Here is a 26,099-nt window from a genome sequence, read left to right as displayed (position 1 = left end):
ACAATATTTAAGTACAGAAATTGAACATATCCCATGATTCTAACACAGCTGAAGTTTTATCTTTTGGCTCAATAAAGACACAAGGGAGTCTATTGAAATCAGCAAACAAAGAAGATAGGTAAAATATTTCCCGAAAGACTGGTATTAAGGAATTGCTATTTATGTGCCAAACAAACTTCCACTCAGTTTTTTTCTTTTTTTAATCTGGGGAATATGCAACAAAAACATTGATTGTTTTATAGTCCCAAGGGGACTATGGAGAAACCTGCTGGTCAAGTTTTCTCCAGTAACTAATTTTCTCTTCCGATTACTAAAATAATAATAGTAATAACAGTAATAATAAAAATAATAATAAAAAGCCCGCAGCAAACTTCAATGTGGCAAATAGATTCAATATTAAAATGAGGGTTTTAATTATATATTATTAGAATATTGTCTGAGTTTTTCTTTTTGAATTTTAAGGTGATGTTTTGTTTTGCTTTGTTTTAATATGGGGGGGGGGAACGTATGGTGGCACATTTAGTTTATGACATGAAGGCCTATTCAGGAGAACTTAAATAACTGAAACATTTGAACTGTATTGATACAAAAGAATATGCTCAAAATGAGTAAAAGGGATTGGTTATATAAATTATATCAGAAACCCAGGTATAAATTATTATTAAACAAAGTCCCCTATGATTTTGTCATGACCTCCCAAAAAGTCATCAAAAGAAAAATTCAAAAGATTTGCTATTGATATTTAAATATGAAGAAATTGCTTATAGCCATCCATTCTTAAGAAAGCTTCAGGTGTACTAGCAGAATTCACAAAGTTGAATGGCAGCCCAAATACTGCTTTTATATGATAAACATAATATTAGATTAACTTCTTGGAAAAAACAAACAAACCATAGTTTCTCAACTGATTTGAACCTTTGTTAGCAAATCAACTATATATATAGGTGTTATCTATTTCTATCTATTTCAGACTCTATTCTGTTCTACTGATCAATTTATCTACTTTAGGAAAATGCCACATTGCATTGATTACTGTAGCTTTATAAAAAGTATTAAAATGAGGTAGTGTTAGTCCTCTGATACAGTTCTTTCCTAAAGCTGTTTTGCTGATTCTAGGTCCTTTGTGTATCTATATGAATTTAAGTATCAGCTTGACAATTTACACACACACACACACACACACACACACACACACAAACACACACACACACACAGAGGCATCTTCAGGGGTTTTGCTTGAGATTGCATTGAATCTATAGATCAATTTCAGGACAATTGACATTTGAGAAATATGGAATCTGACCTATGAACACTATATTTGACCCATGAACATATTCTATCCCTTCATTTTATTGTAGGTATTCTTAATTTCTCTCAGCAGTGTTGTGTATTTTTCAGTGTAAATGTCTTGGAAATTATTGTCAGATGGATCCCTAAGTATTTCAAATTTTATAATTGAAAATTGCATTTTTGAAACATTTTAATTCTCTACTTTAATTTATAGTATGTAGGAATAGGACTCACTTTGCACTTGTTTTTTATTCTGCAAATTTTATCAACTCATTTATTAATTATAGTAACATATTTATAGCTTTCACTTGATTTTTTAAATTTGATGTTAATCCTTGTTATTCCTCATGTTATCCGTAAATAGACAATTTATTTCTAATTTTCCAATCGAAATGCTTTTTATTTTTTTAGACTAATTGCAGTGGCTACAACTTCCAGTTTAATGTTGAACAGAAGTGAAAAGAGTGAACATCCTCATTTATTTTTCTTGATCTTGGGGAGAAAGCATTTTTTTTTTAACTTAAGTACCTTTAGCTGTGAGTTAATGCTAGATGCCCTTCATCAAGTTGAAGGAGTTCTCTTCTATCTTTAGTATTCTCAAAGTTTTTCACAGCAATTAATATTGAATGTTATATAAAACAAAACTCATCTGTTTACATTTCAATTATTTTTTAATTTGTTAACAGTCAATTATATCAATTGTATTCTAAAGTTAAAACAATAATGTATTTCAGAGATAAATCACACTCAGTCATGATTTATTATCATTCTTATATTATTAGAAGCAATTTGATATAGTTTTAAAGAATTTCTGTATCTGTATTCATGACGAGTATTTTTGGTAGTTTTATTTTCTTCTAATGTTTTTGTTCGTTTTTGGTGTAATAATGCTGGTTTAAGAATTTGCAAAGGGGAATGGAAATAAGAAGCACTCTGAAGAAAAAGGACTATCGTACATATGAAACTTTGTTTTACATAAACTTAATGGTAACTACTCACAAAATTCCAGAACTGAGACACATAACAAAAAAAAGATGAAACAGAAGCCAAAAAATCATAGAATAACACCAAATTAAAATAACAAACAGAAACACAAGGCAAAGAAACAATGAAGACACCAAGATACCAGAATACGAAACATAAAATGGCTACAGAAAATTCTCATGTCAACTATCACCCTGAATGTAAATGGACTGAACTCATCAATAAAATGACACAGAGTAGCCGATTAGATCAAGAAACAAAACCCAACCATATGCTGCCTCCAGACACGCAAATCAGCTATAAGGACAAATTTAGACTCACAGCGAAAAGGTAGAAAGCAACACTCCAAGCAAATGGAATTCAGAGAAAAGTGAGTGAAGCCATACTTACCTATGACAAAACAGACTTCAAGATAAAAAAAGGTAATGAGACTAAGATAGACAGTTTATAATGATAAAGGGGACGATACAACAAGACATAACAGTCAACAATATATATGCTCCCAATTAGGGAGCACCAAAATATACAAAACAACTACTAAGAGAACATAAGGGAGAAATTGACAAAAACAGATTATAGTAGGGGACCTAAATATGCCATTGACAGCTATGGATAGGTCATCCAAACAGAAAATCAATAAGGAAATATCAGCCTTCAAGGACACAATAGATCAAATGAATATCATTGACATTAACAGAGCCTTTCACCTAGAACATCAGAGTATACATATTTTCTAGTGCACACTGAACTTTCTCAAGGATAAACCACATGCTGGACATAAAACCAGCTTCAGCAAATTTAAAAAGATTTAAATCATACCAAGCATATTCTCTGATCACAAGTCTTTGAAATTGGATATCAACTGCAAAAATAAAGCAGGAATAAACACAAATATGTGGAGATTAAATAACATACTTTTAAAAAATGACTGGGTCAAAGAGGAAATAAGAGGAGACATCAAAAGATACACAGAAACAACTGAGAATGAAAATACATCTTACCAAAATTTTTGGAATGCAGCGAAAGCAGTTTAAAGACGGAAATTTATGTCATTACAGGACTATCTCAAAAAAGAAGAAAAATCCCAGATAAATCACCTCACATAACACCTTAAGAATTAGAAAAAGAAGAACAAATGAAACCCAAGTCTAGCAGAAAGAAGGAAATAATAAAAATCAGAGCAGAACTAAGTGAAATAGAGAACAAAAAGACAATAGAAAAAAATAAATGCAGCAAAGATCTGGTTCTTTGAAAAGATTAATAAAATTGACAACCTCATGGCTAGACACACTAAGATAAAAAGAGAAAAGACACAAAAAACAAAATCAGAAATGAAGGTGTAGAAGTTACCTCGGATGCCACAGAAATACAAAGGATCATCCAAGAATACTATGAAGGACTATATGCCACCAAATTCAATAACCTAGAAGAAATGGACATATTCTTAGAAACATATAGCTTCCTAGGCTGAATCACGAAGAATTGGAAAATCTAAATAGACCAATCAACAGTAAGGAAATTGAATCAGTCATCAAAAACTTCCCAAAGCAAAAGTCCAGGACCAGATGGCTTCACTAGTGAATGCTACCAAACATTCAACAAGGATCTAATACCTGTCCTACTCAAACTCTTCCAAAAACTGAAGAGACAATACTCGACTTAGTCATTTTATGAAGCCAACATTACCCTAATACCAAAACTGGTAAGGATAAAACAGAAAACGAAAATTACAGACCAATATCTCTGATGAATACTGATGCAAAAATTCTAAACAAACAAAAAAAAATTCTTATAATCAAATGCAATAATGCATTAAAAAGATTATATATCACTACCAAGTGGGGTTTATACCTGGGGCACAAGGATGGTTCAACATACGCAAATCCATCAATGTGATACATCACATAAACAAAATAAAGGACAAAAATCATATAATTGTATCAATAGATACAGAAAAAGCATTTGATAATACAACATCCATTTATTATTAAGACACTTGATAAAATGGGTATTGAAGGAAAATACTTAACATAATACAGGCCATATATGACAAACCCTCAGCAAATATCATAATTAACGCTGAAAAACTGAAGACCTTTTCTCTACGTTCAGGAACATAACAGGACTGTCCCCTATCACCTCTGCTTTTCAACATAGTATTGGAAGTCCTTGCCAGAGCAATCAGGCAAGATTAAGAAATAAAAGGCATCCAAACTGGGAATGAAGAAGTTAAATTGTCACTCTTTGCAGATGACATGATGCTATATATAGAAAACCCTAAAGACTCCACCAAAAAGTTATTACAAACAATAAACGAATACAGTAAAGTTGCTGGATACAAAATCAATGTATGAAAATCCATTGTGTTCCCATATACTAACAATGAAATCTCAGAAAAAGGAAAAAAGAATACCTAGGAATAAACTTAACCAAGGATGTGAAAGACCTATACACTGAAAACTAGAAGACATTTTTAAAAGAAATTGAAGAAGAACAAAGAAATGGAAAGACATTCCGTGCTCATGGATTGGAAGAATCAACATAGTTAAAATGGCTGTATTACCCAAAGCACTACACAGATTTAATGCAATCCCCCATCAAAATCACAATGGCATTTTTTTAAAGAAATAGAACAAAAAATCATCAGATTTGTATGGAACCATGAAAGACCCCAAATAGCCAAAGAAATCCTAAGAAAAAAGAACAATGCTGGAGGTATCACACTCCCTGACTTTAGATTGTATTACAGGACAACAATAGTCAAAACAGTATGGTATTGGCAGAAAAACAGACATACAGACCAATGGAATAGAATTGAGACCCCAGAAATAAACCCACATGAATATGAACAGAGAAAGAAGCCAAAAACATACAATGGAGAAAAGACAGTCTCTTCAATAAATGGTGCTGGGAGAATTGGAAAGCCACGTGCAAAGAATGAAACTAGACTGCTATCTGTCACCATGTACCAAAACGAACTCAAATGGATCAAAGATCTAAACATAAGACTTGAAACAATAAACTGCATAGAAGAAAACATAGGTACTAAATTTATGGACCTTGCGTTCAAAGAAGGTTTTATGAATTTGACTTCAAAGGCAAGGGAAGTAAAAGCTAAAATAAATGAATGGGACTATATCAAACTGAAAAACTTCAGCACAGCAAATGAAACCATTGACAAAATAAAGAGGCACCAACCAAATGGAAGAAAACTTTTGCAAACAACGTCTCCGATAAGGGGCTAATATTCAAAATATATAAGGAACTCATACAACTCAACAACAAAAGAAACAAACAATCCAATTAAAAATGGGCAGAGGACCTGAATAGACATTTTTCTAAAGAGGACATACAGATGACCAACAGACATATGAAAAAATGCTCAACATCACTAATCATCAGAGAAATGCAAATAAAAACTAAAATGAGATATCACCTCACACCAGTTATAATGGCTATCATAAACAAAACAACTAATAACAAGTGTTGGAGAGGCTGTGGAGAAAAAGGAACCCTCATACACTGTTGGTGAGAATGCAGATTGGTGCAGCCACTATGGAAGGCAGTGTGGAGGTTCCTCAAAAAATTAACAATAGAATTACCCTATGACTCAGCAATCCCTCTCCTGGTTATCTACCAAAAAAATCTGAAATCATTCATCCGTAAAGATATATGTGCTCCAATGTTCAATATTATTTTTCACTACATTGATCTATCTCTCGATGCCTGAATGTATGTTTTTCTTATAGAAGCTTTATGTTATACTTTGAAATCTCTATGGTTAGTAATCTTCTAATGTTGCTCATTTCCCAAGATTTCTTAATTATTACTGCATGCTTGTTTTTCCATATGAAATTTAGTATTGATTTTAGTGCTCTTCCTCTTGGGCCAAATGACCAAGAAATTCTAATGCTATTTGAAGTAGTAGTGACAAATAGAGATGCTATATAGCATTACTGTTTTGCCACAAGTGGAGATTCATAAGCACAAAGTATGATTCTGGAACAACCTATTGCAGATATACAATCTTCTTTTGAACCCTTTCTGGTGTGCTATTGATCCTAGTAGAGATTAAAGGCCAAATGATAGGATATTGATTGACCACTGGATTTGACTTCCCATAATGAACTGAGTGTTATTGGACCCTGAGCTATAATATTGTTCATTCCCAGCAGCAATCTATCATCAAAGGGATACAGTACTTAGGATATCAGACATGAGCACGTCCAAAAGGCACAAGTAAAGCTAATGAACAGATGACACAGACACCTTTGAAACAAATTTCTGCTGCACTGCATCCTCTTCCTCTCTCAGTATATATGGCCTTTTTGGGAATACTTAACAATTAGTTGATGAAGAAATAAAAATGTGTACCGGTTACAGATGTTCTGCACAATATTCTAGTATCCACTCAAGAATGAATGATTGACAGATAAAATATATGCATGTGAACATTTTTTTAAATGCTGTTATAACTATGTCTTTATCAGTTAGTTAATGTTGATGTTACTGAAAAATGTATACTTCAGATAGAGAGGACTTAGTGGTTTTTCATAATGATGAAAAATTTACATTCACCTAGAAGATATAACAATTCCAAACTTGTGGCTGCATAAAAACATAGTGTTAATATTTTAAAAAATAAAAAAATCAACGTAACTACAAAGAGAAAGAAATAATACCACAGTTGTATAAGGAGATTTATTATAAATAGCTCAGTAATGATACACACAGTAAAAGTACAGAAAATTTAAATCATGTGATTAATGAATTCGACCCCTGGTTGACCTACATAGAACACTGCACTCAACTATCATTACATATAATTTTCAAATGTACAAGAAATGTTTATAAAACTCTGACCATATCCTAGGCCATGAAGTGAGATTCAACTAATTTAGAAGGTATTAATTTAAAGAAAGTATGCTTTATGATACTATAAAAGGATTTTTTGGAAAATTTGATGTTTTCACAGGACCCATTTACACGAGATTAAGAGATTAAGACCCATGAGTGGCCCCTCCCTCAGGAGGAAAAAAGAAAGGTAGAACATGTGTCCAACGTTTGGCTTTTCAGGGCCTGTGAGAATTTTTAGCTCATCTTGGAGCCTTTCTGGGACCTGACATACCTTAAATTCCTAGAAGCTGGTGAGAACGAAAAAGAGTGGGTGGCATACTATTGCTTCAAGGACCTGAGTTACAGCAGAGAGAAACAGAACGCGAGAGAAGCTTCATCTTTAAAAAACGGGCAAGATCTTCTAATTAGAAACCTCCAAACACATCCTCAAAAAAGTGTTGAGAGGCCTCCAGAATCTCTAGGCTGACTGAATGGGGAAGGGTCTTACCCTGTACGAATTCAGTTTAAAAGACTGGGAGAGGAAGTGGTTTTTTCAAGTGTACAGATTTCAAAACAAAGTTACAAGGAGCATTAAGAAACAGAGAAAAATGGCCAAGTCAAAGAAACAAAACAAATCTCCATTAAACAAAATTTTTTAAAAGGGAGGAAAATGAACACCTAGCATATAATTCAAAATAGCTGTCATAATGATGCTCAGTGAGTTCAGGGTAGTAGTATGTGTTTTAGTTTTATTGCATCTATTCTGAATTTTTAAAAATGCAAATATTTTGTAAAAAAGGATAGAACACATGGATATTTGATAAATAATGCTTAACATCATGATCAGTATTTATCTTGAAAACACACACTAACTTTCGCAAAGTATAAAGACCTCTGTATTTAATGTGCAGTGCACTAGTACATATTACCTCACAGGACTGTATTTAATATACAATAATACAGGACATGTAGATCCTCTAGATGTAAAAGAATTATCAATGTCATCTTGCAAATACACATGAAATTACACACTAATTTTGAAACTCTGTATTTGATATCGAATGTGATAATATATACACCTTTTAGGGACTGATATTAACAGATTTAGAACTATTTTTACATTGCACTATAGACAACATCTCAAAGAAATACATTTCATTTCCAGAAAATTCAGTAGGAGAAGTCAACTTTACTATATTTTTGAGTAAGTCAATTAATAATGTATTGGATGGAAAAAAGTCCTGGAAGTACACACTGTTCCCAATAAAGTCCTGTTCCCCTTTCCCAATTTAAAAAAAAAATCTTTAAAAAAAAAAGTTAAACATAATCCTAAAAAAAAAGCTGAACATAATAATCCTGCCTTACGAACTAGCCACTCTACTTCTAGCTATGTACACACACAAAAATTAAAGCATATGTCTGTACAGACAAAAAAATAAATAAATAAATAATGTATTGGAGAAACTTGGGTTTCTCCAATGAAAGTGGAAGAAATGGAAAAATTTTAAATTAACTATAATGTGGCATATGAAGAGACTATGAAAAATAGGCATAATATAGATGTTTAAGATTTTCAAGATTTTACTTAATTGCCTTTTTTAGAATGCCCTTTACTATTGACAAAATAAAAATTCATTTATTTGTAAAAAGTAACTATGGAATTCGTCTTTGAAGGCTTGTATAACTTGCTGGTTTCTCAGGGTGTAATGAAGGGGTTCAGCCTGGGAGCAACAGAGGTAGTGAGAATAGCTACTCTTTTGATCAATGATGCCTTTTCTTTTGCAGAGAGATTAGCATACATGAATATACAGCTTCCATAAGAAATGGAAATGACAATCATGTGAGAGGAACAGGTGGAGAAAGCCTTTTTGTCTCTGGTAGATGGGATTCTGAAAACAGTCCTGGTAATGTGCATGTAAGATGAAATCACTAATGCCAAAGTAAATAGCAAAGTTAGCAAAGCAAAGTAAAAACCGATTACTTCTAGGAGCCATGTATCTGAGCAAGACAGTTGTAAAAGGGGAAAATAGTCACATGAAAGTGGTCAATGACATTGGAAGCACAGTAATCCAGATGCAGGAGAAGCATAAGGGGTGGGAAAATGGTCAGAAACCCTCCCAGCCAGGCACACAGCACCAGGAGGGTGCAGAGTTTCCTATTCATGATGGTTGTATAATGAAGGGGCTTGCAGATGGCAACATAGTGGTCACAGGACATGGCAGTGAGACGGTAAAATTCAGTCACCCCCGTGAAAATAGAGAAAAATAGTTGGGCTGCACAGTTATTATAGGAAATAGTCTTATCCCTGGTGATAATTGCCCCCAGAAATCTAGGGATACATGCAGTTGTAAATGAGATTTCTAAGAAAGAGAAGTTCCGGAAGAAGAAATACATAGGCGTCTGTAGATGGGAGTCCACCAAAGTTAGGGTGATGATAATCAGGTTTCTTGTGACACTTACTATATGTATATATGTGATAGATAAAAAGAGGAAAAGCACAATCTGAAGGTCAGGATCATCAGAAAGACCTAGGAGGAAAACTCTGTGTTCACTATGTGGTTCAAGTTCATTTCTCTCTCTCTCTCTCTCTCCCACTCTCACAATTTCTTTAGTGTTCTAAAGACATTCAGGTGGTAAAAGTATTAAAGGGAGGAGATGAAAGATGTAATTCATCATGATCAACATCATCATCACTGATAAAATTCTAAAACATTTTCTGTAATCCATGCTGATTTTATTTTGCTATCTTGTTTGAATTATGTCTTAATGCATATTTGTGAGTCTTCCTTTACTAGTTCTCTTATTTTATATCAAAAGTTGGAAAATCTTCATACAATAAATCATATCACTGAGAGATGGTAAATAAAATCAATACTTCTTGTTTTGTCCAATTTATGTAAATCTTACATTTTTGTTGAAACAAGCATACAAAATATTCATTTTTCTTTCTTTTCTGTCCTGTATTTTTTAGAACTTAACACCACCTAAAAACAGAAATGAATGATCTTAATTCCATCAAAAGGTAAAAGTGAAACTTAGAAGACCTTTTTTTTTTTTATATTATTTGTTTATTTATTTTTATTGGGGAAAGGGAACAGGACTTTATTGAGGAACAGTGTGTACTTCAGGACTTTTTTTCCAAGTCAAGTTGTTGTCCTTTCAATCTTAGTTGTGGAGGGTTCTGTTCAGCTTCAAGTTGTTGTCCTTTCAGTCTTAGTTGTGGAGGGTGCAGCTCAGCTCCAGGTCCAGTTGCCGTTTTCTAGTTGCAGGGGGCACAGCCCACCATCCCTTGCGGGAGTCAAACTGGCAACCTTGTGGTTGAGAGGACATGCTCCAACCAACTGAGCCTTCCAGGAGCTCAGCGGCAGCTCAGCTCAAGGTGCCGTGTTCAATCTTAGTTGCAGGGGGCAGAGCCCACCATCCCTTGTGGGAGTCGAGGAATTGAACTGGCAACCTTGTGGTTGAGAGCCCACTGGCCCATGTGGGAATCGAACCGGCAGGCTTCGGAGTTAGGAGCACGGAGCTCTAACCACCTGAGCCACCGGACCGGCCCTAGAAGACCTTTTAAAGTAACAACCCATTATACTTTTTATGATATAAGATACCAATTTATGATTTTTTTAGAAAATAAAATAGAATTTTTATTTTTAATGATTTTCTATATTAATTTTATCTTTAATATTAATATAGAATTTAATATCTTTAATTTATAGGAGTGATTATCAAGATAATATGAGAAAACTCTCTATTATTATATAGTAATATATATTTACTATAAGATAGAGGAAGTAGCCTAATTACTTTATTTAACAGAGAACATATTCACTTACTTATTGTTTTTCTTATAATTCCATCCAAATCATTAATGTTTCACATCTTCTATCACTTGCTAGAAGTGTATTTATCAAAGCATTTTTATTTTTGACAAACCTTAAAGGCACATGCAGTATTTATCTATTTTTCATTTTACACTGAAGTACAAATTGGAAAAGTAACCTCTTGCCTCAGATTTTAGCAGCTGTCACCCAGTGCATTTTCCATTTGAATATTCTTCTTTCTGAGCTACTAGCTTTTATGAAAAAGAGTTTTATTCCCTTGTAATTCTGCTCCATATTTATCTTTTACGTGAAACCACTGATCCATTGGAATATCTCAGAAGTGTATAAGAAAATGTCTCCCATTTGTCCTAACTTACCAGTTAATTCCTGGCTGTTCTGGATATACTATGCTGTAGATTTGGTTGGCTAAAACTGTGACAGTTACCTCCTTCATATTTTAGATAGTCAGATTTCTGCTGTGAAGGATAGAACTCAAAATCATTGTCCCTCTGCCAGACACTAGCAAAGTCACACTAATCAAATTTGATTTTTGTCTTTATTTTATAGTCATTAATGGCTCAAGGGAAATAGATCAGGAACTAGAAATGGAATGTCATAAACCTTAAGAAGATGTGGAAATATACTGTAGTCCTCTTCAATAATGTTGATCTAGAAGTTTAAGAGAGTAATAATTACAGAGAAAATTGAGAAACATTAAGACAACGTTGGGTATTATGAGTATAGATTCTTAAACTAGGGTCTGGCTTCCCTCTGGTTGCACTTATACCTCAAAATTTCCAATCTACTTGTTTTGACCTCAGAAGAGAGTTATGTGCTGATCTCCTGGAAACAAGACAAAGTCCAGGTCACATCTTGGCTACATGATAGAACTTGAAGGATTTCTGGAAGCCATCCTTGGATTTATCAATAGCCTCTTAACTCTTCTCTTAGTGAATCTCAGTTGGGAATAATGTTCTTCTTTGTATCCCACAGAGGACCTAAAATGTTGACTTCTACAAAATAATTATTTCCATCAATCACAATTGCTTAATATTTTATATGTAATAAAAATAGTTGTGAATTCTACTTTCTTACAAAAATAGAACTCAATCTAATTTATATGTAATCATCTTCTTGAAATATAAAAGTTTTCTACATATAGCCTTTTTCATACTTATCCTTAGGCTCTGTTAGTGTTGGGGAATCAAGAAGCAAAGTTATATCATAATTCCAAGTTAAATAATAGCAATTATAATGCATATATAATGCTCACAATCTTTTAAAATGTTAATTTAATCCTTATTACAAATAGCAATACTTAATTGAAGTGTAAATTTTGTCCATTTTTATTATTCATATTGGCCTTTACATTTATTTATCATTCTTTAACATTCTAATGAGAAATATCACAAAATGTTATTCTTTCCTTTAATTGAAATTCTGATTAGAGAATAATTATTAATATTTTATTGTTATTTTTATTTTTCCCAAATATTTTGATAGTAAAATTATATAATATGTACTCACTTAATAATAAACCTTATATTTATTATATAATTATGTAAACTAATAATACATATTAGATAACCACTTAATATTAAATAAATGTTATATATTTAAAAGAAATAACTAAACATGAATTTTTTTTTTAATTTATTGGGGTGACAATTGTTAGTAAAATTACATAGATTTCAGGTGTACAATTCTGTAATACATCATCTATAAATCCCATTGTGTGTTCACCACCCAGAGTCAGTTCTCCTTCCATCACCATATATTTGATCCCCCTTACCCTCATCTCCCACTCCCCTCCCCCCTTACCCTGTGGTAACCACTAAACTATTGTCTGTGTCTATGAGTTTTTGAAAACATGAATTTAACATAAGAAAACAATAATGAATTTATGTAATCAAATAATAATATATTCACCAATGCAGAACTAAATCATGGCTGGGGTGCAAGTCTGTTTGGGAATTAGTGGAAGAGAGAAATTAGAAGAGAGTGAAGAGAAAAATGGAAGAGAAGGTAGGCATACCTAAATCTATGACAGTTCATGTGTGTTATGTGACACTGAGTCGGCTCCAACTCCTGGTGACCTTATGAATGCGTGGTGTCCACAATGAGCTCTCCTCAACAGCCCTGCTCAGCTCCTATAGACTCATGCTTATGACTTCTTCTTTTTTTTTTTTTTACATTTCCTTCTCCTTTATTTCCATCATAAAATGATAGGAAAAAAACCAAAGATGTGAGAACCTGCTCACCTGACAAGGAATATTTTGTGGAGCTGCCTGAGTTAATTTGCCTACAAGGCAATATAGATCCAAAATGCTCATACAACTTTTCAGAGCTCCTTGCTTTCCAGTTTCTGGCCCTATTGCCACATGATAGATCCCTTATTTCTTTTTGTTACCTAAAAGTTGGTGCCCAAACAACCTTGTTTTCATTCCTATTGAAGCTTAAGAGAGTTGTCACTGGAGAACAACTTCAAGACCCCAGCTGAGTCCTGGTTGTTCCTGGTCGTAAATGTCTTCTCTCTACATAACTGAGAGACATGTTGTGTTTGATGACATACAACGTCTCATCTCTAAGAATAGTCTTACTCTCTCAATACAAGGTGGCCTGACCTTATGGCCACCATTCAAGAATACTTCAATAGACACAACCATATAGCTAAGATGCAAAAACACTGTTATCAAGACAGTTGTTCTGATTTGGTGTAGTGATAATTATATTTTCTTTCCTGGTGCCTCTCTTTGCTCTTTATTCTCCACTTAAATGTTTCTCATGAAAGCAGCATGTAGTTTGTTTTTTCTCTCCTCTCCAGTATTTCTTTTTCTGATCCCTTTTCTTGAGAGTTGCTATTTACAGGTAAGCTTGGAGATAGTTTGGTTGTAGCTATACAATTTCATCTGTTTAGCCTCATCGTGAGTCATGCTGGAAAGATCTTGAAGCTGGTGAACTTTTGTAGGCCAGTAAATATCTTGTGGTTACTTTAATTTACTTTATAGCTTTTTTCCAAGGCTGGCCTGCAATGGAAGAATCGGCTCTTCCTTTAAGTGACAGAAGCAAGCCATTCTCAAGTAGAAGGAACACATATTTAAATTTATGATAGCTGAGCTTGGCTGACAAAAGCCACATTCCTGTTCTACTTTGAGCTTGGCAGACCACTCTAATATTTCTGCTTGGTTTATAGATGAGCGATTTCTTTTATTTTCCTTTGCTGGGATCTTTTTTTTTTTTTTTAATTAAATTTATTGGGGTGACAATTGTTAGTAAAATTACATAGATTTCAGGTGTACAATTCTGTATTACATCATCTATAAATCCCATTGTGTGTTCATCACCCAGAGTCAGTTCTCCTTCCATCACCATATATTCGATCCCCCTTACCTTCATCTCCCACCCCCCACCCCCCACCCCCCACACCCTCTGGATTTGCTGGGATCTTTAAAGCTCAGGAATACATGTTTCATTTGAGACTTTTATAAAACATTCAACGATACGTGAACAGCAAGCTTTGCCCAGACTAACAAACCAGTCAAGACAGTGTCTTTATTATGACTTCTTTTATGGAATCAATCCATCTCATGTTTGGACTTTTACTGTTGCCTTCTATTTCTCTTACTGCTTCCAATTTTTTTTTTCTTTTTCTTTTTCTTTTTCTTTTTCTTTTTCTTTTTCTTATCACCATTTGATAGTAATGTTTCAGTGTGGATTTCTTTTCTTTTCCTAAGGTGCAAATGTTGTTTTGATTTCAACAGTACACTTGTGTATATACACACAGATGCACAAACATATATACATACATATATATAGTATGATTTTAATTGTTCCCCAAATATGCATTTAACGCTGTAAATTTCTCTTTAAGTACTGAGGTACAGATAACTCTTTGAGACAATGATTTTATTTTCTTCAGATATATACCCAGAAGAGGAAATGCTGGATCGTATGATGGTTCTATTTTTAATTTTTTGAAGAATCTCCAGACTGTTTTGCGTAGTGGTTGCACCAATATATATTTCCACCAATGGTGTTCAAGTGTTCCCTTTCTCCACATTTTTGCCAACACTATTACCTCTTGTCTTTTTGATAATATGAGGTCTGACAATTAAGGTGACCATAGTGACATTTAGTAGTGTAGCACTTTTTCTAGGATGAGTTTGCTAACTTGTCAGGCATGGTAGTCATTGTTACAGGTGTGAGGTGACATCTCGTTGTTGTGTTTTGAATTCCCCTGATGATTACTGATATTAAATATCTTTTCATGTAGCTGTTTGCCATTTGAATGCATCCTTTGGGGTAAAGTCTAGTCAGGTCATTTGTCCACTTTTTATTCAGTTTGTTTGTTTGTTTGTTTATTTATTTATTAACTATTGTATTGTATGAGTTCCTTATATGTTCTTTGGATATTAACTCCTTATCAAATGTTATCGTTCACAAATATTGTTTCACATTTTGTAGGTCACCTTTTCATTTTATTGTTTCTCTTGTTGCATAGAAGCTTTTAACTTTGATGTCTATTGACTTGTTGATTTTTGCTTTGTCGCTTGTGTTTTTGGTGGCATATCCAAAAAAATCATTGCTAAGACTAATGTTTTTTCCTTATATTTTCTTGTATGATTTGAGTGTATGGATTAAGTTTCTAATCCATTTTGAGTTAATTTTTGTAGGTGATATAACGTAGGAGTCAAGTTTCTTTTTTTTTTTGCATATGGCAGTCAGTTTTCCCAAAACTATTTTTTAAAGAAATTATCCTTTTTCCATTGCATATTCCCAACACTATTTAATGAAGAGACTATTCTTGGCCCCTTTGTCATAAGTTAATTGACCATATATGTGTGGGTTTATTTCTGGGCTCTCTAGTACCATTAATCTATGTGTCTGGTCTTATGCTAGTACTGTAATGTTTTGATCCCTATAGCTTTGTAATGTAGTTTGAAATCAGGAGGTGTAATATCTCCAGCTTTATTTTTCTTTTTCAGAGTTGCTTTAGCTATTCAGGGTCTTTTGTGTTTCCATATGAATTCATTATTCAACTAGTTGAGTTTTACTGAAATAAAAAAACCTTCAGTTGTTTTGATTGAGGTTGCATTGAATCTATAGATCAATTTCAGAGAACTAACATCTGAAAAATATTGAGTCTTCTGACTTATGAACACATTTTATCTCTACATTTTTTAGGTCTTCTTAATTTCTTTCAGTGATGCTTTGTAGTCTTCAGTGTGTACGTCTTGCAAATATTTTGTCAGACTTATCCCTAAATATTTCAAGTTATACTTTAATTTAAAATCACATTATTTTTAAAATTAAAATTTTAATTTCTAATTTTAATTTATAGCATATAAAAATAATTAATTTTACTACTACATACTTTCTAAACTCATTTACTAATTCTAGTAACATTTTATGGAATTCATTTTATAGAATACTTCAACGATCATGTTATCAGTGAATAAAATCAGTTTTATTTCTTGTTTTCCTATTTACATGCCTTTTATTTACATTCTTGGACTTATTGAATTGACTAGAACTTCTACTATAATGTTGAATAGAAGTGAAGAGAGTGAATATTCTTAGTTTTCTCCTGATCTCATGGGAAAAGCATTCAGTTTTTTAACTTAAGTATGATATTAGATGTGGGTTATTATTAGATTGTCTTCCATTAAATTGAGGTAGTTCTCTTTTATACCTAGTCCACTCAGGTTTTTCTCAGCAATGGATATTATGTTTTATTATAACACATCTATGACTAGATTATTTTTCATTTGTTCATACAATGAATTACATGGTTATTTTTTTTTAATTTTACCAATGCATACTGAAACAAACCCCATTTGGTCATGATGCATTATCATTTTTATATAATATTGGACATTTTATATGTATTGGATATGTATATATATATCAATTTCTATATTCATAAGGAATATTTTCTATAGTTGTATTTTCTTTTAATGTCTTTGTCTATTTTGGGTATCATGATAATGTTGGCTCAACAGTGAATTGGAAAGTTTCCCAACTCTTCAATTTTTGGAAAGATTGTGTGTATAATTGGTATTTAGAAAATTTTGGTCGGGTCGAATTAACCAGTGAAGTTATCTAGGCCTAGATTTTTTTTCTATGGGAAGGTTTTTAACTAGAAATCAATTATGTTAACAGATACAGGGCTATCCAGGTTTTATATTGCTTATGAGGGATTTGGTAGTTTGGGTTTTAAAAAAATTTTGTCCATTTCATATAAATTGTCAATTTTTTGACATAAAGATGTTTATAGTATTGATTGAGTTCAGAGCAACTCACCACAGAATGTGCCACTTTGGCACGTGGACTATTTGCTGCTGAAGACAATCAATGCCCTACAGACTCAAAAAGAGCTTTTTATTTCCTCCTTGACTGCCTTAAGTAATTTAGCTAGAAGGCCTATACTAGGAAGGCAGCTATTGCCAAAGATAGCTTTTTTTTACATAAGTAAGATTTCTCCAACCTCTCAGGCAAGGGAAGGAAAAGAGAAAATAACCCAAGGGGACTACCTCAAACTAAAAAGTTTTTGCACAGCAAAGGAAATAATCAACACAACAAAAAGACATCCTACCGAATGGGAGAAGATATTTGCCAATGATGCATCTGATAAGGGGTTAATATCCCAAATCTTTAGAAAACGCATACAATTCAACACCAAAAAAAAAAAAACAACCCAATTAAAAAATGGGCCGAGGACATGAAGAGACATTTCTCCAAAGAGGACAAACAGGTGGCCAATAGACATGTGAAAAGATGCTCCACATCACTAATAATCAGAAAACTGCAAATAAAAACCACAGTGAGATACCACCTGACTCCTGTCTGAATGGCTATCATCAATAAATCAAACAAGTGTTGGCGAGGATGAGGAGAAAAGGGAAACCTTGTGCAATGTTGGTGGGATTACAAATTGGTGCAGCCACTATAAAAAACAGGATGGAGATTTCTCAAAAAATTGAAAATAGAACTGCCTTATGATCTAATAATTCCACTCCTGGGTATTATCCAAAGAAATCTAAAACACTAATTTGAAAAAATATATGCACCCCTATACTTACTACAGCGCTATTCACAATAGCCAAGATATAAAAACAAATGAAATGTCCATCAATAGACGAACGGATAAAGAAATTTTGGTACATTTATACAATGGAGTATTACTCTGCCATAAAAAAGAATGAAATCTTACCATTTGCAACAACATGGGTGGACCTAGAGAATATTACGCTAAGTGAAATAAGTCAGACTGAGAAAGTCAAATACTATATGATCTCACTTATATGTGAAATCTAAAGAATAGAAAAAACAAACACACAAAACAGATATAGACTCAGAGATATACAGAACAAACTGATGGCTGTTTGATGGGAGGGGGGTTGGGAGAATAGGTGAGAAAAGTGAAGGGGTTAGGAAGTACAAATTGGTAGTCACAAAACAGTCATGGAGATGTGAAATACAGTATGGGGGATATAGTCAATGATGCTGTAAAAACTACGTGTGGTGTCAGGTGGGTGCTGGACTTTCAAGGGGATCACTTCATGAATTATGTAAATACCGGGCCACTATGCTGTACACCTGAAACACCACATATATATATATATATATATATATATATATATATATATATATATATATATATATATATGGTAATGGGATGTAAAGTACAGCATAGGGAATATAATGAATAGTATTAGTAAATGGTATTATAATCGCTATGTATGGTGTCAGATGGGTTATAGACTTGTTGGGGTTATCATTTTGTGAGGTGTTGAAATGTCTAATCATTATGTTGTTTTGTATACCTGAAACTCTTAATATTTAAAAAAAGTAAGGAAAACAAGAAAAACTTCTCCACATGGCAAGGCAAACATTTGTTTACCAAATATTTGCTCTTCCTATCTCCTTGTGGATTATCTACCTCTGCCTTGAGTCCCAAACCCCTCACCCCTTTCTCCTTACTTCAGAATAGTATATATAAGCCTCAATTGCCTGACTGCCTGCCTATGGACCTCGTATTCTTTTATAGACCCCTGGATGTACATAAAAAATTAAATTTAATTTTCTCCTGTTAATCTCTCTCATGCCAATTTAATTCTTAGATTAGACAGAAGAACCTAGAAAAGTAGAGGAGAACATTTTCCTTCACAACATCATATTTCTAAATTTTGAACTCAGTAATTCGCGCCTTGTCATTTTTTCTTTGATGATTCTAACTAGAAGTATATTCATTATATTTATCTTCTCAAATATTGGTTTTTGTCTGTACTTTTTTTTGTTATTGTTTTCTGTGTCAAGATTTCTGCTCGGGTGATGCAGTGGATATAGGATAGTCCTCAGCAAATAATGCCAAAACAGTTGGCTATTCCTATGCCATAAAATGAACTTCAATCCCAGACTCAGACCTGAAATATATGGAAATTAATGAATTCACGAGAAAAGAACACCTACTGTAAACATTTGTGGTTACTAAGGTGCCCGTATGTCCCTCTGAAAATAGACAAATACAAGGAAAGGCACATTTATTTTTCCTTTCTTATACAAATAACTTTAGAGTAATTAATAAACAATGAAAGATTCTTTTATGGGATAATTCTGGCTCATATAGAGAGGATAAAAGATAAAATTGGAAAGTAAGCATTTTTCAACACCTAATGAAATAATAAAACACTTAAGGAAAAAACAAATGGCAACATTCATAAAAGAAGCTAAAACCATTTAGATAGGGAAAATGGGGAGAACCTACATGAAGCCAATGATAATCATGGCACCACTAGGTTGTTTCTCAGGTTGTAACGTGATAAGATTTATACATAAAGAAAGCAATAAATCAAATTCAGAAAGTTCAGTATTCTAAAGGACAATAACCATCTACATGCACACACACACATATAAACATATACACACTAGATACAAGCAGGAAATTTTAATGTGAACTGGGCATTAGACAATATTAAGGGTTTTTTTAGTTAATGGTGAAAGGTTTGATAATAATATGGTGTCATGTCAAATTTTTATTATTTTATTAAAATCTGATAATAAATTACTTAATTATCAATTGTAAGTAGCAGATATACACTGCTGGGTGCCAGAGAGTACACTGGGTGAATGCAAGAAAAATCGTGTATTCCATAACCTCAATAATTTTATAGATCACGTAGTTTTATATTAATATAAATAAATAATTAAAATTTTACTTGTATATGTAGATGTATAAATTGGACTGTAGGGGAAGGATTTATTCACTGAGGATGTCCTCCCAGGCTTAAAACAAAAAAAAGCATTTATAAGAATGAAACCTTAGACAATCATATTCCACATAAATATCCTCTTCTGAATACTATTTTCAAGAAAAAAAAAACGTAACAGTTAATGTTTCCATGCATACAACTGTTATAGGGAATGATTGCATCATGGAGAAGAAATTGAGAATAGTCATATAAAATTTATTTTCAAACTGCTATTTTTTCATGAAAAAGGGAATTTTAAGAGCTGCATCAATTTTGAAATAGATAAATCACAACATAAATTTCTCCCATGTAGTAACCACTCGCAATGTGCCAAGAGCATTATCACTGCATTTCTATTCTCTACATTAATAGTTTCTCATATTTACATGTGCTAGGCACTGTTCTCAGTTACATGAGCAAAATCCCATGAAGTAGGTAATTTTTATCACTGATTCCCATTACACAGATAGAAAAAAAAGAGGCACAGACAGCTTACGAATTTTTCCAGAATTACCAGGGCTTTTAACTGACAAATTCAGGATGACTCCACAAATAGTTCTCTTAACAAATACACTATACTATTACATATATTTGACTTCCTTATGATTTTTGTTTTGCTGATTACCGTTACAAAAAGAAAAAAAAATTCTTTTGGGTTATCAAGCAAGTAAGGAGCGGAGATACCATGTCTTAATTCACAGTAACACTCAGTGAGGAAAATAACTGCAAGTGTTAAAATGACCAGTGGTTCCTATTAAAAAAGACAAAAATGAGATGAGCTGCAGACTGCACTGAACAAAAAAGATGCACATTACAAGCCAATTTGTGGTTGAAAAGGGGTCCTGAACAAGGCAAGAAAAATTTAATGAACTTGTATCACACATCTCCTTCTACTTTTCCTCTTATGTTAATATCCTACAGTATTTTCTTGGGAAAAGTACAGTAAAGAGGAAGTTTCTGAAGACACGGAGGTAAAAAAATATTTCTCTTTGGCAGTGTTTTTGTTTGAATTCAGATAATAGAATAGAACTGAGAGACCTATAATAGAACCACACATTTATGGTCAATTGATTTCTAACAAGGGTGCCAAGATTATTCAATGGGAAAATAATAGTTTTTCCAACAAATCATGTTGGGATAACTAGATATCTACATATAAAAAAAAAAGTTTTGTTTTTTTCAGAATTGAATCACTCTTTTTATGTCAATGTTGGAAAAAACAGTTTTAGATTCACAATTTTACATGTTTTTTTTTTTTTCTCTTGGAAATATTATTTGCCTTGTTTTCTAAAATATAAGCTATTTTATTCTCCAAAGAGTCTATACTTAGGTTCATACTTTCTAGGGATATCTTTCAATCCATTTTCCTCAAACTCTACATCTGCTGTGCAATTTCATGTAAAATAAAAAGCAAGGCATAAAATATTGGAAGAGGTTGGATCTTATTATTTATCAAGAACCATAATAATTACATTAAAATTACTAATAATGTAATACTGTTAACAGAAATTCAAAATCATCTCACGGATATTCTAATGTTCTATAAAAACTTTTATTTCTACCTGACACCATAATACAAGAATCAACTCAAAAGAAATCAAAGACCTTAATATGAGCACAGAAACTCCAAATTCTTAGAAGAAACCCTACGGATAAATATTTGTAATTTTGGATTAGGCTATAGTTTCTTAAATATGACATGAAAAGCACAAGCAACAAAAGACAAAATAGATAATTTGACTTAATTGTGAAAATACAACCCAAAGAATGCACAATAATATTTACAAATCACATATTTAATAAGGGTCTGGTAATTTTTTAAGAGCTTATTGCAAAGCAAACTGGGTGGATGGAGGCTTTCAGGGCTTTGAAAATAATAACATAGACTCACTCCCTTCTATTTGCCATAGAAAAGCAGATGAAAAACAATGTAGGCTTAAGAGTTATAAATTGAATCAGAACACAAATCTGAACAAATTATTTCTATTCAGGCCTACATGGATAATCATTATGCCATCAAATACCTTAATGACTTTTTACTCATATTTCTTTGATAGCATATTATATCCAATATGGAACTCTATACATTCTAGTGAATTCTTCGTAGGTTGTTTTTTAAATCTGACAGGATATCAATACTACCTCTTTCTTAAAAGGCATTAAATATTTGAGTGAGTATCTGCAGGAGTGACAGAGAGGGAATCCCAAGAAGAATCAACTGATATGTGTTTTTTTAAAAAGCTCCTTGCATTTATCTCAGATATCCAAACAGTTAACAGTTCCCCTCAGTTTGTTCTGGATCCATCTTCCAGAGCTTCAAATTCATTGCCAATATCACAATTTAACTCTCAATTAACTCATTTAGTTTAAAACATTAGCCCTCTAACTTGTCTTCCTGACTCTCACATCTAAAAATGCATTCTCAATACAGTTAACAGAACACTTTCTAAAATAAATATCTGATCATACAGAATCTCAGATTAAAAAGAAAACTCTCATATGAACCACCTACCTCAGAATCACCTACAGTTCATGTTTCTAAACTATACTCCAAGTAAATTGAATATATATTTTAGGGATGAGAATATAGGCTTTGATTTAAATAAGCTAATCAGGTAGGTGATTCTTATCCACTCCATATTTTCAGATCTATAGATTTATCAGATAAAGTCTTAGCACATGTTAGGATATACAAGCTTTTTATGATTTGAAGCCTTTTTTTTCCTTGTCTTGTTTAATACTGTCTCAACAGAGGAAACCTTTTACCCCAAGAGCAGCTAACATTTATTCAGAGTTCTGTCTGGGCCAGATGCAGATCTAGAATCACTATACACACACACACACACACACACACACACACACACACACACACACATATACATATATACATATATGTATATATCTATTATTTATGTACACATATAACATATATATTATATACTGTCTTATTTCATTCTCAAAAACAACTTATAAATAAGATTTATTATTATTCTAATCTATTTTACAACTGGAGAAACCTACCAACAAAAACTTTGGGAAACTTGCTTAGGCTCACATGTATGTCTGGATTTAAACCCTGGCTGACTGGCTCAAAAGTCTACACTCAGATTTATAAGCCTTGTGATATAAGCTAGTAATATCTGAAGCAATTCCTAGAGCCTAGGGGTAGCTCCTGTTGTTATACTTATGCTGATAAAATTATCTTGGGATTAATATATAAATAAAATAGTTTTTTTGAGGAGGTCAGTACTATGTCTTACAGAGTAAATGAAATTTAATATTTGTGTTGATAACTTGAAGAAAGGACACTTACTATAGCAAAGAGGGAATGCTAATCATAAGCAGAAGTAGGAAGGAAAGGTGCATTGTGTTGAAAAAGTTTGGGTTAAAGTTTTATGAGAAGGCTAACTGATTGAAGAACAGATTAAGTAAACTTAAAAATGTATAAAAATTTTTATTTACTTTTTCTCCAAAACTTTATTATAAAAATTTTTCCTCATTTTTTGAAGAAAAAGAAAATCTTTTGGAGTGTATTCCTGAAAGCTTGTTTCACTTGCTTGTTCCTTAGAGTGTAAATGAAAGGGTTTAATAAAGGGGCAATCGAGGTATAGATAACAGCTATACCTTTGGATAAAGTCACCCTTTCTTTTGCTGATGGCTTCATGTAAATAAAAATACAACTACCATAAGTAAGGAAGATGACAATCATATGAGAAGAACAAGTGGAAAAAGCCTTTGTCCTTTTCTGAGCGGAGGGGATCTTTAGAATGGTCTTGATAATATAAGCGTAGGAAAGAATCACTAACAGCAATGTGACCACGAGTGTTACAACAGCCGAGACAAATGAAAGCGATTCTAGGAAGTGCGTGTCTGTGCAAGAAATCTGCAGCAGAGGAGAACTGTCACATATGAAGTGATCAATGACTTTGGAAGCACAGAATTTCAGTTTCAGTCCCAAGACCAGTGGTGGGAAGGTAATCAGAAAGCCAGCTGTCCATGAGCTGAGCACAAGTTGGTAGCACAGTTTGTTACTCATAATGATTGGGTAACGTAGGGGTTTGCAGATGGCAACATAGCGGTCAAAAGACATGACAGCCAGAAGGTAAAATTCTGTAACTTCCAATAAGAGGAAAAAGAATAACTGAGATGCACAACCATTGTAGGAAATAATTTTGTTTTTAGTCACGATGGTTATCAGGAATCTGGGAATACAGGTTGTTGTCAATGAAACCTCCAAGAAGGAGAAATTTCGGAGAAAGAAATACATAGGAGTCTTGAGGCGGGGATCCAGCAGGGTAAGGAGGATAATGGATAAGTTCCCCATCACACTAAACATATAGTTTAGAAAGAGAAATATAAAAATCACAATTTGCAGTTGTGGGTCATCAGTCAGTCCCAGGAGAATGAACTCTATCTCTCTTGACTGGTTTTTCATTTCAGATTTGAGTCCTATTAAGTAGACATAGGAAAACAACTCCAAAAGGGGAAATAAAAGGAATTTTAAAAATCTACAGACATTGAAAAAACATTCAGAAATGTGAACAAGTTGAAAAGGTTGATCCAATTTAACAAGACAGATGATACCTATTAATAAAATGATATCATAGATCAACCTAAGCAGTCTCTAATTGTTCCATTGAAGCCACAGTTATCTTTACACTACTAAATTCTTTTTCCCCATTTGAACTTGAAATATAATTTAAATTTGAGCTGATTATTTCCAGATTAGCTGAATTCTGTTTCAATGTTTTACATGGAGAAAACAGGAGTATTACTTGAAGTGTATTTTCTATGTGCATTTCATAAATTATTGAAAAAGTATAACATCTACGTAATTATACCAGTGCCAATTTGCAATATGTATTTAAAAATCCTTAGCTCATCAAAATGCTTTTTAAATATATGGGACACGCATCTCACATATATTTACTTTACTATACCTTTAAGGCAATTTATTTTGAAATATTTTCTTTGAAAAATGGGAAATACATCCCTCCCATCAGACAAAATATCAAATAATATCAAATACCTTCCACAGATAATGTGGTTCTAACTGTAGAACCCACTGCTTGAGGACTTACACACCTCTACTATACAATTGGAATAAGATCTATTATGAGGGGATAGTTGTTTGTAAGCATTTCTCCACCTTGAAAACTACCCTAATTTTTAGTGATTAATATTTTTTATTAGCTATAGACACAATTATAAAATAAATTGTAGAATTGGATTTCAGAAGGATTGGAATTATTACCTAGGGCAAAATAAATGTAGGGAAGCTTGCTGTAGTTTAAAACTATGGAATTTGTATTCAGATAAACTGAATTTGTGTCTCAGTGGTCTTCGTGCCTCCACTGACAGTCAATTCGCCTCTCTAAAACAGCTTCCTCTTCATAAAAATGGTTCCAATAATCATCTCCTACTACATATAGTTCTAAAAATATTCTGCAACGACGTAGGAATGGAAATGGACATTTTAAACCCAAATTAAGCCAAGGCTTTGTTTGTTTGTTTGTTGGATTAATCAATAAATGCTGGGCTTTAAAATAAATAAATAAATAAATAAACAAACAAATAAGCAAATAAATAACCCCAGCAACCCACCAAAAAAAAGTAAATATATGGGACATATACGAATAATAAGTTATGTATTTTCTCTCTGATTGAAATACTCTAATATGTACCAGTAGTTATTTTGTCCCAATGTAGTACTTCTCCATTATTCCTTTATCTCATTTCACCTAAGTATTACTTTTCTTCAGTTTTAAATACATTAGTCTTCTCAGAATCAGTTACATTTTATCAGGAAATATTCACTATTCAACCTTCATAAAAATATAAATAACAATTCAAAGTTAGTGGATATTACCTGACTTGTCTTTGCAGAATTGCTTTCATTTATGATCTAGATATTTATTCC

At 32.8% G+C, this 26,099-nt stretch overlaps 2 protein-coding genes across 2 annotated transcripts; both read right to left on the bottom strand.

The window, feature by feature from the left end:
- Window positions 1–8,723: 8,723 nt before the first annotated feature.
- Window positions 8,724–9,680, bottom strand: LOC109439229 (olfactory receptor 6C3). The gene is given in 4 exon segments (XM_074324885.2): window positions 8,724–8,818; window positions 8,821–9,147; window positions 9,150–9,647; window positions 9,650–9,680. Coding segments are annotated over 4 exon segments (951 nt in total).
- A 13,995-nt stretch (window positions 9,681–23,675) lies between these two features.
- On the bottom strand, window positions 23,676–24,614 carry LOC109439553 (olfactory receptor 6C6-like). Its single transcript, XM_074319045.2, has one exon. It carries the CDS (start codon window positions 24,612–24,614, stop codon window positions 23,676–23,678), a length of 939 nt encoding a protein of 312 aa, XP_074175146.2.
- Between the last annotated feature and the right edge of the window lie 1,485 nt (window positions 24,615–26,099).

Source organism: Rhinolophus sinicus, chromosome 1 (genome assembly GCF_057876585.1).
Source record: "Rhinolophus sinicus isolate RSI-liver-muscle chromosome 1, RSI-T2T, whole genome shotgun sequence".
NCBI lineage: Eukaryota > Metazoa > Chordata > Mammalia > Chiroptera > Rhinolophidae > Rhinolophus > Rhinolophus sinicus.
The sequence above is the reverse complement of the archived record's forward strand: the minus strand, read 5'-3'. Positions and strand labels throughout refer to the sequence as shown.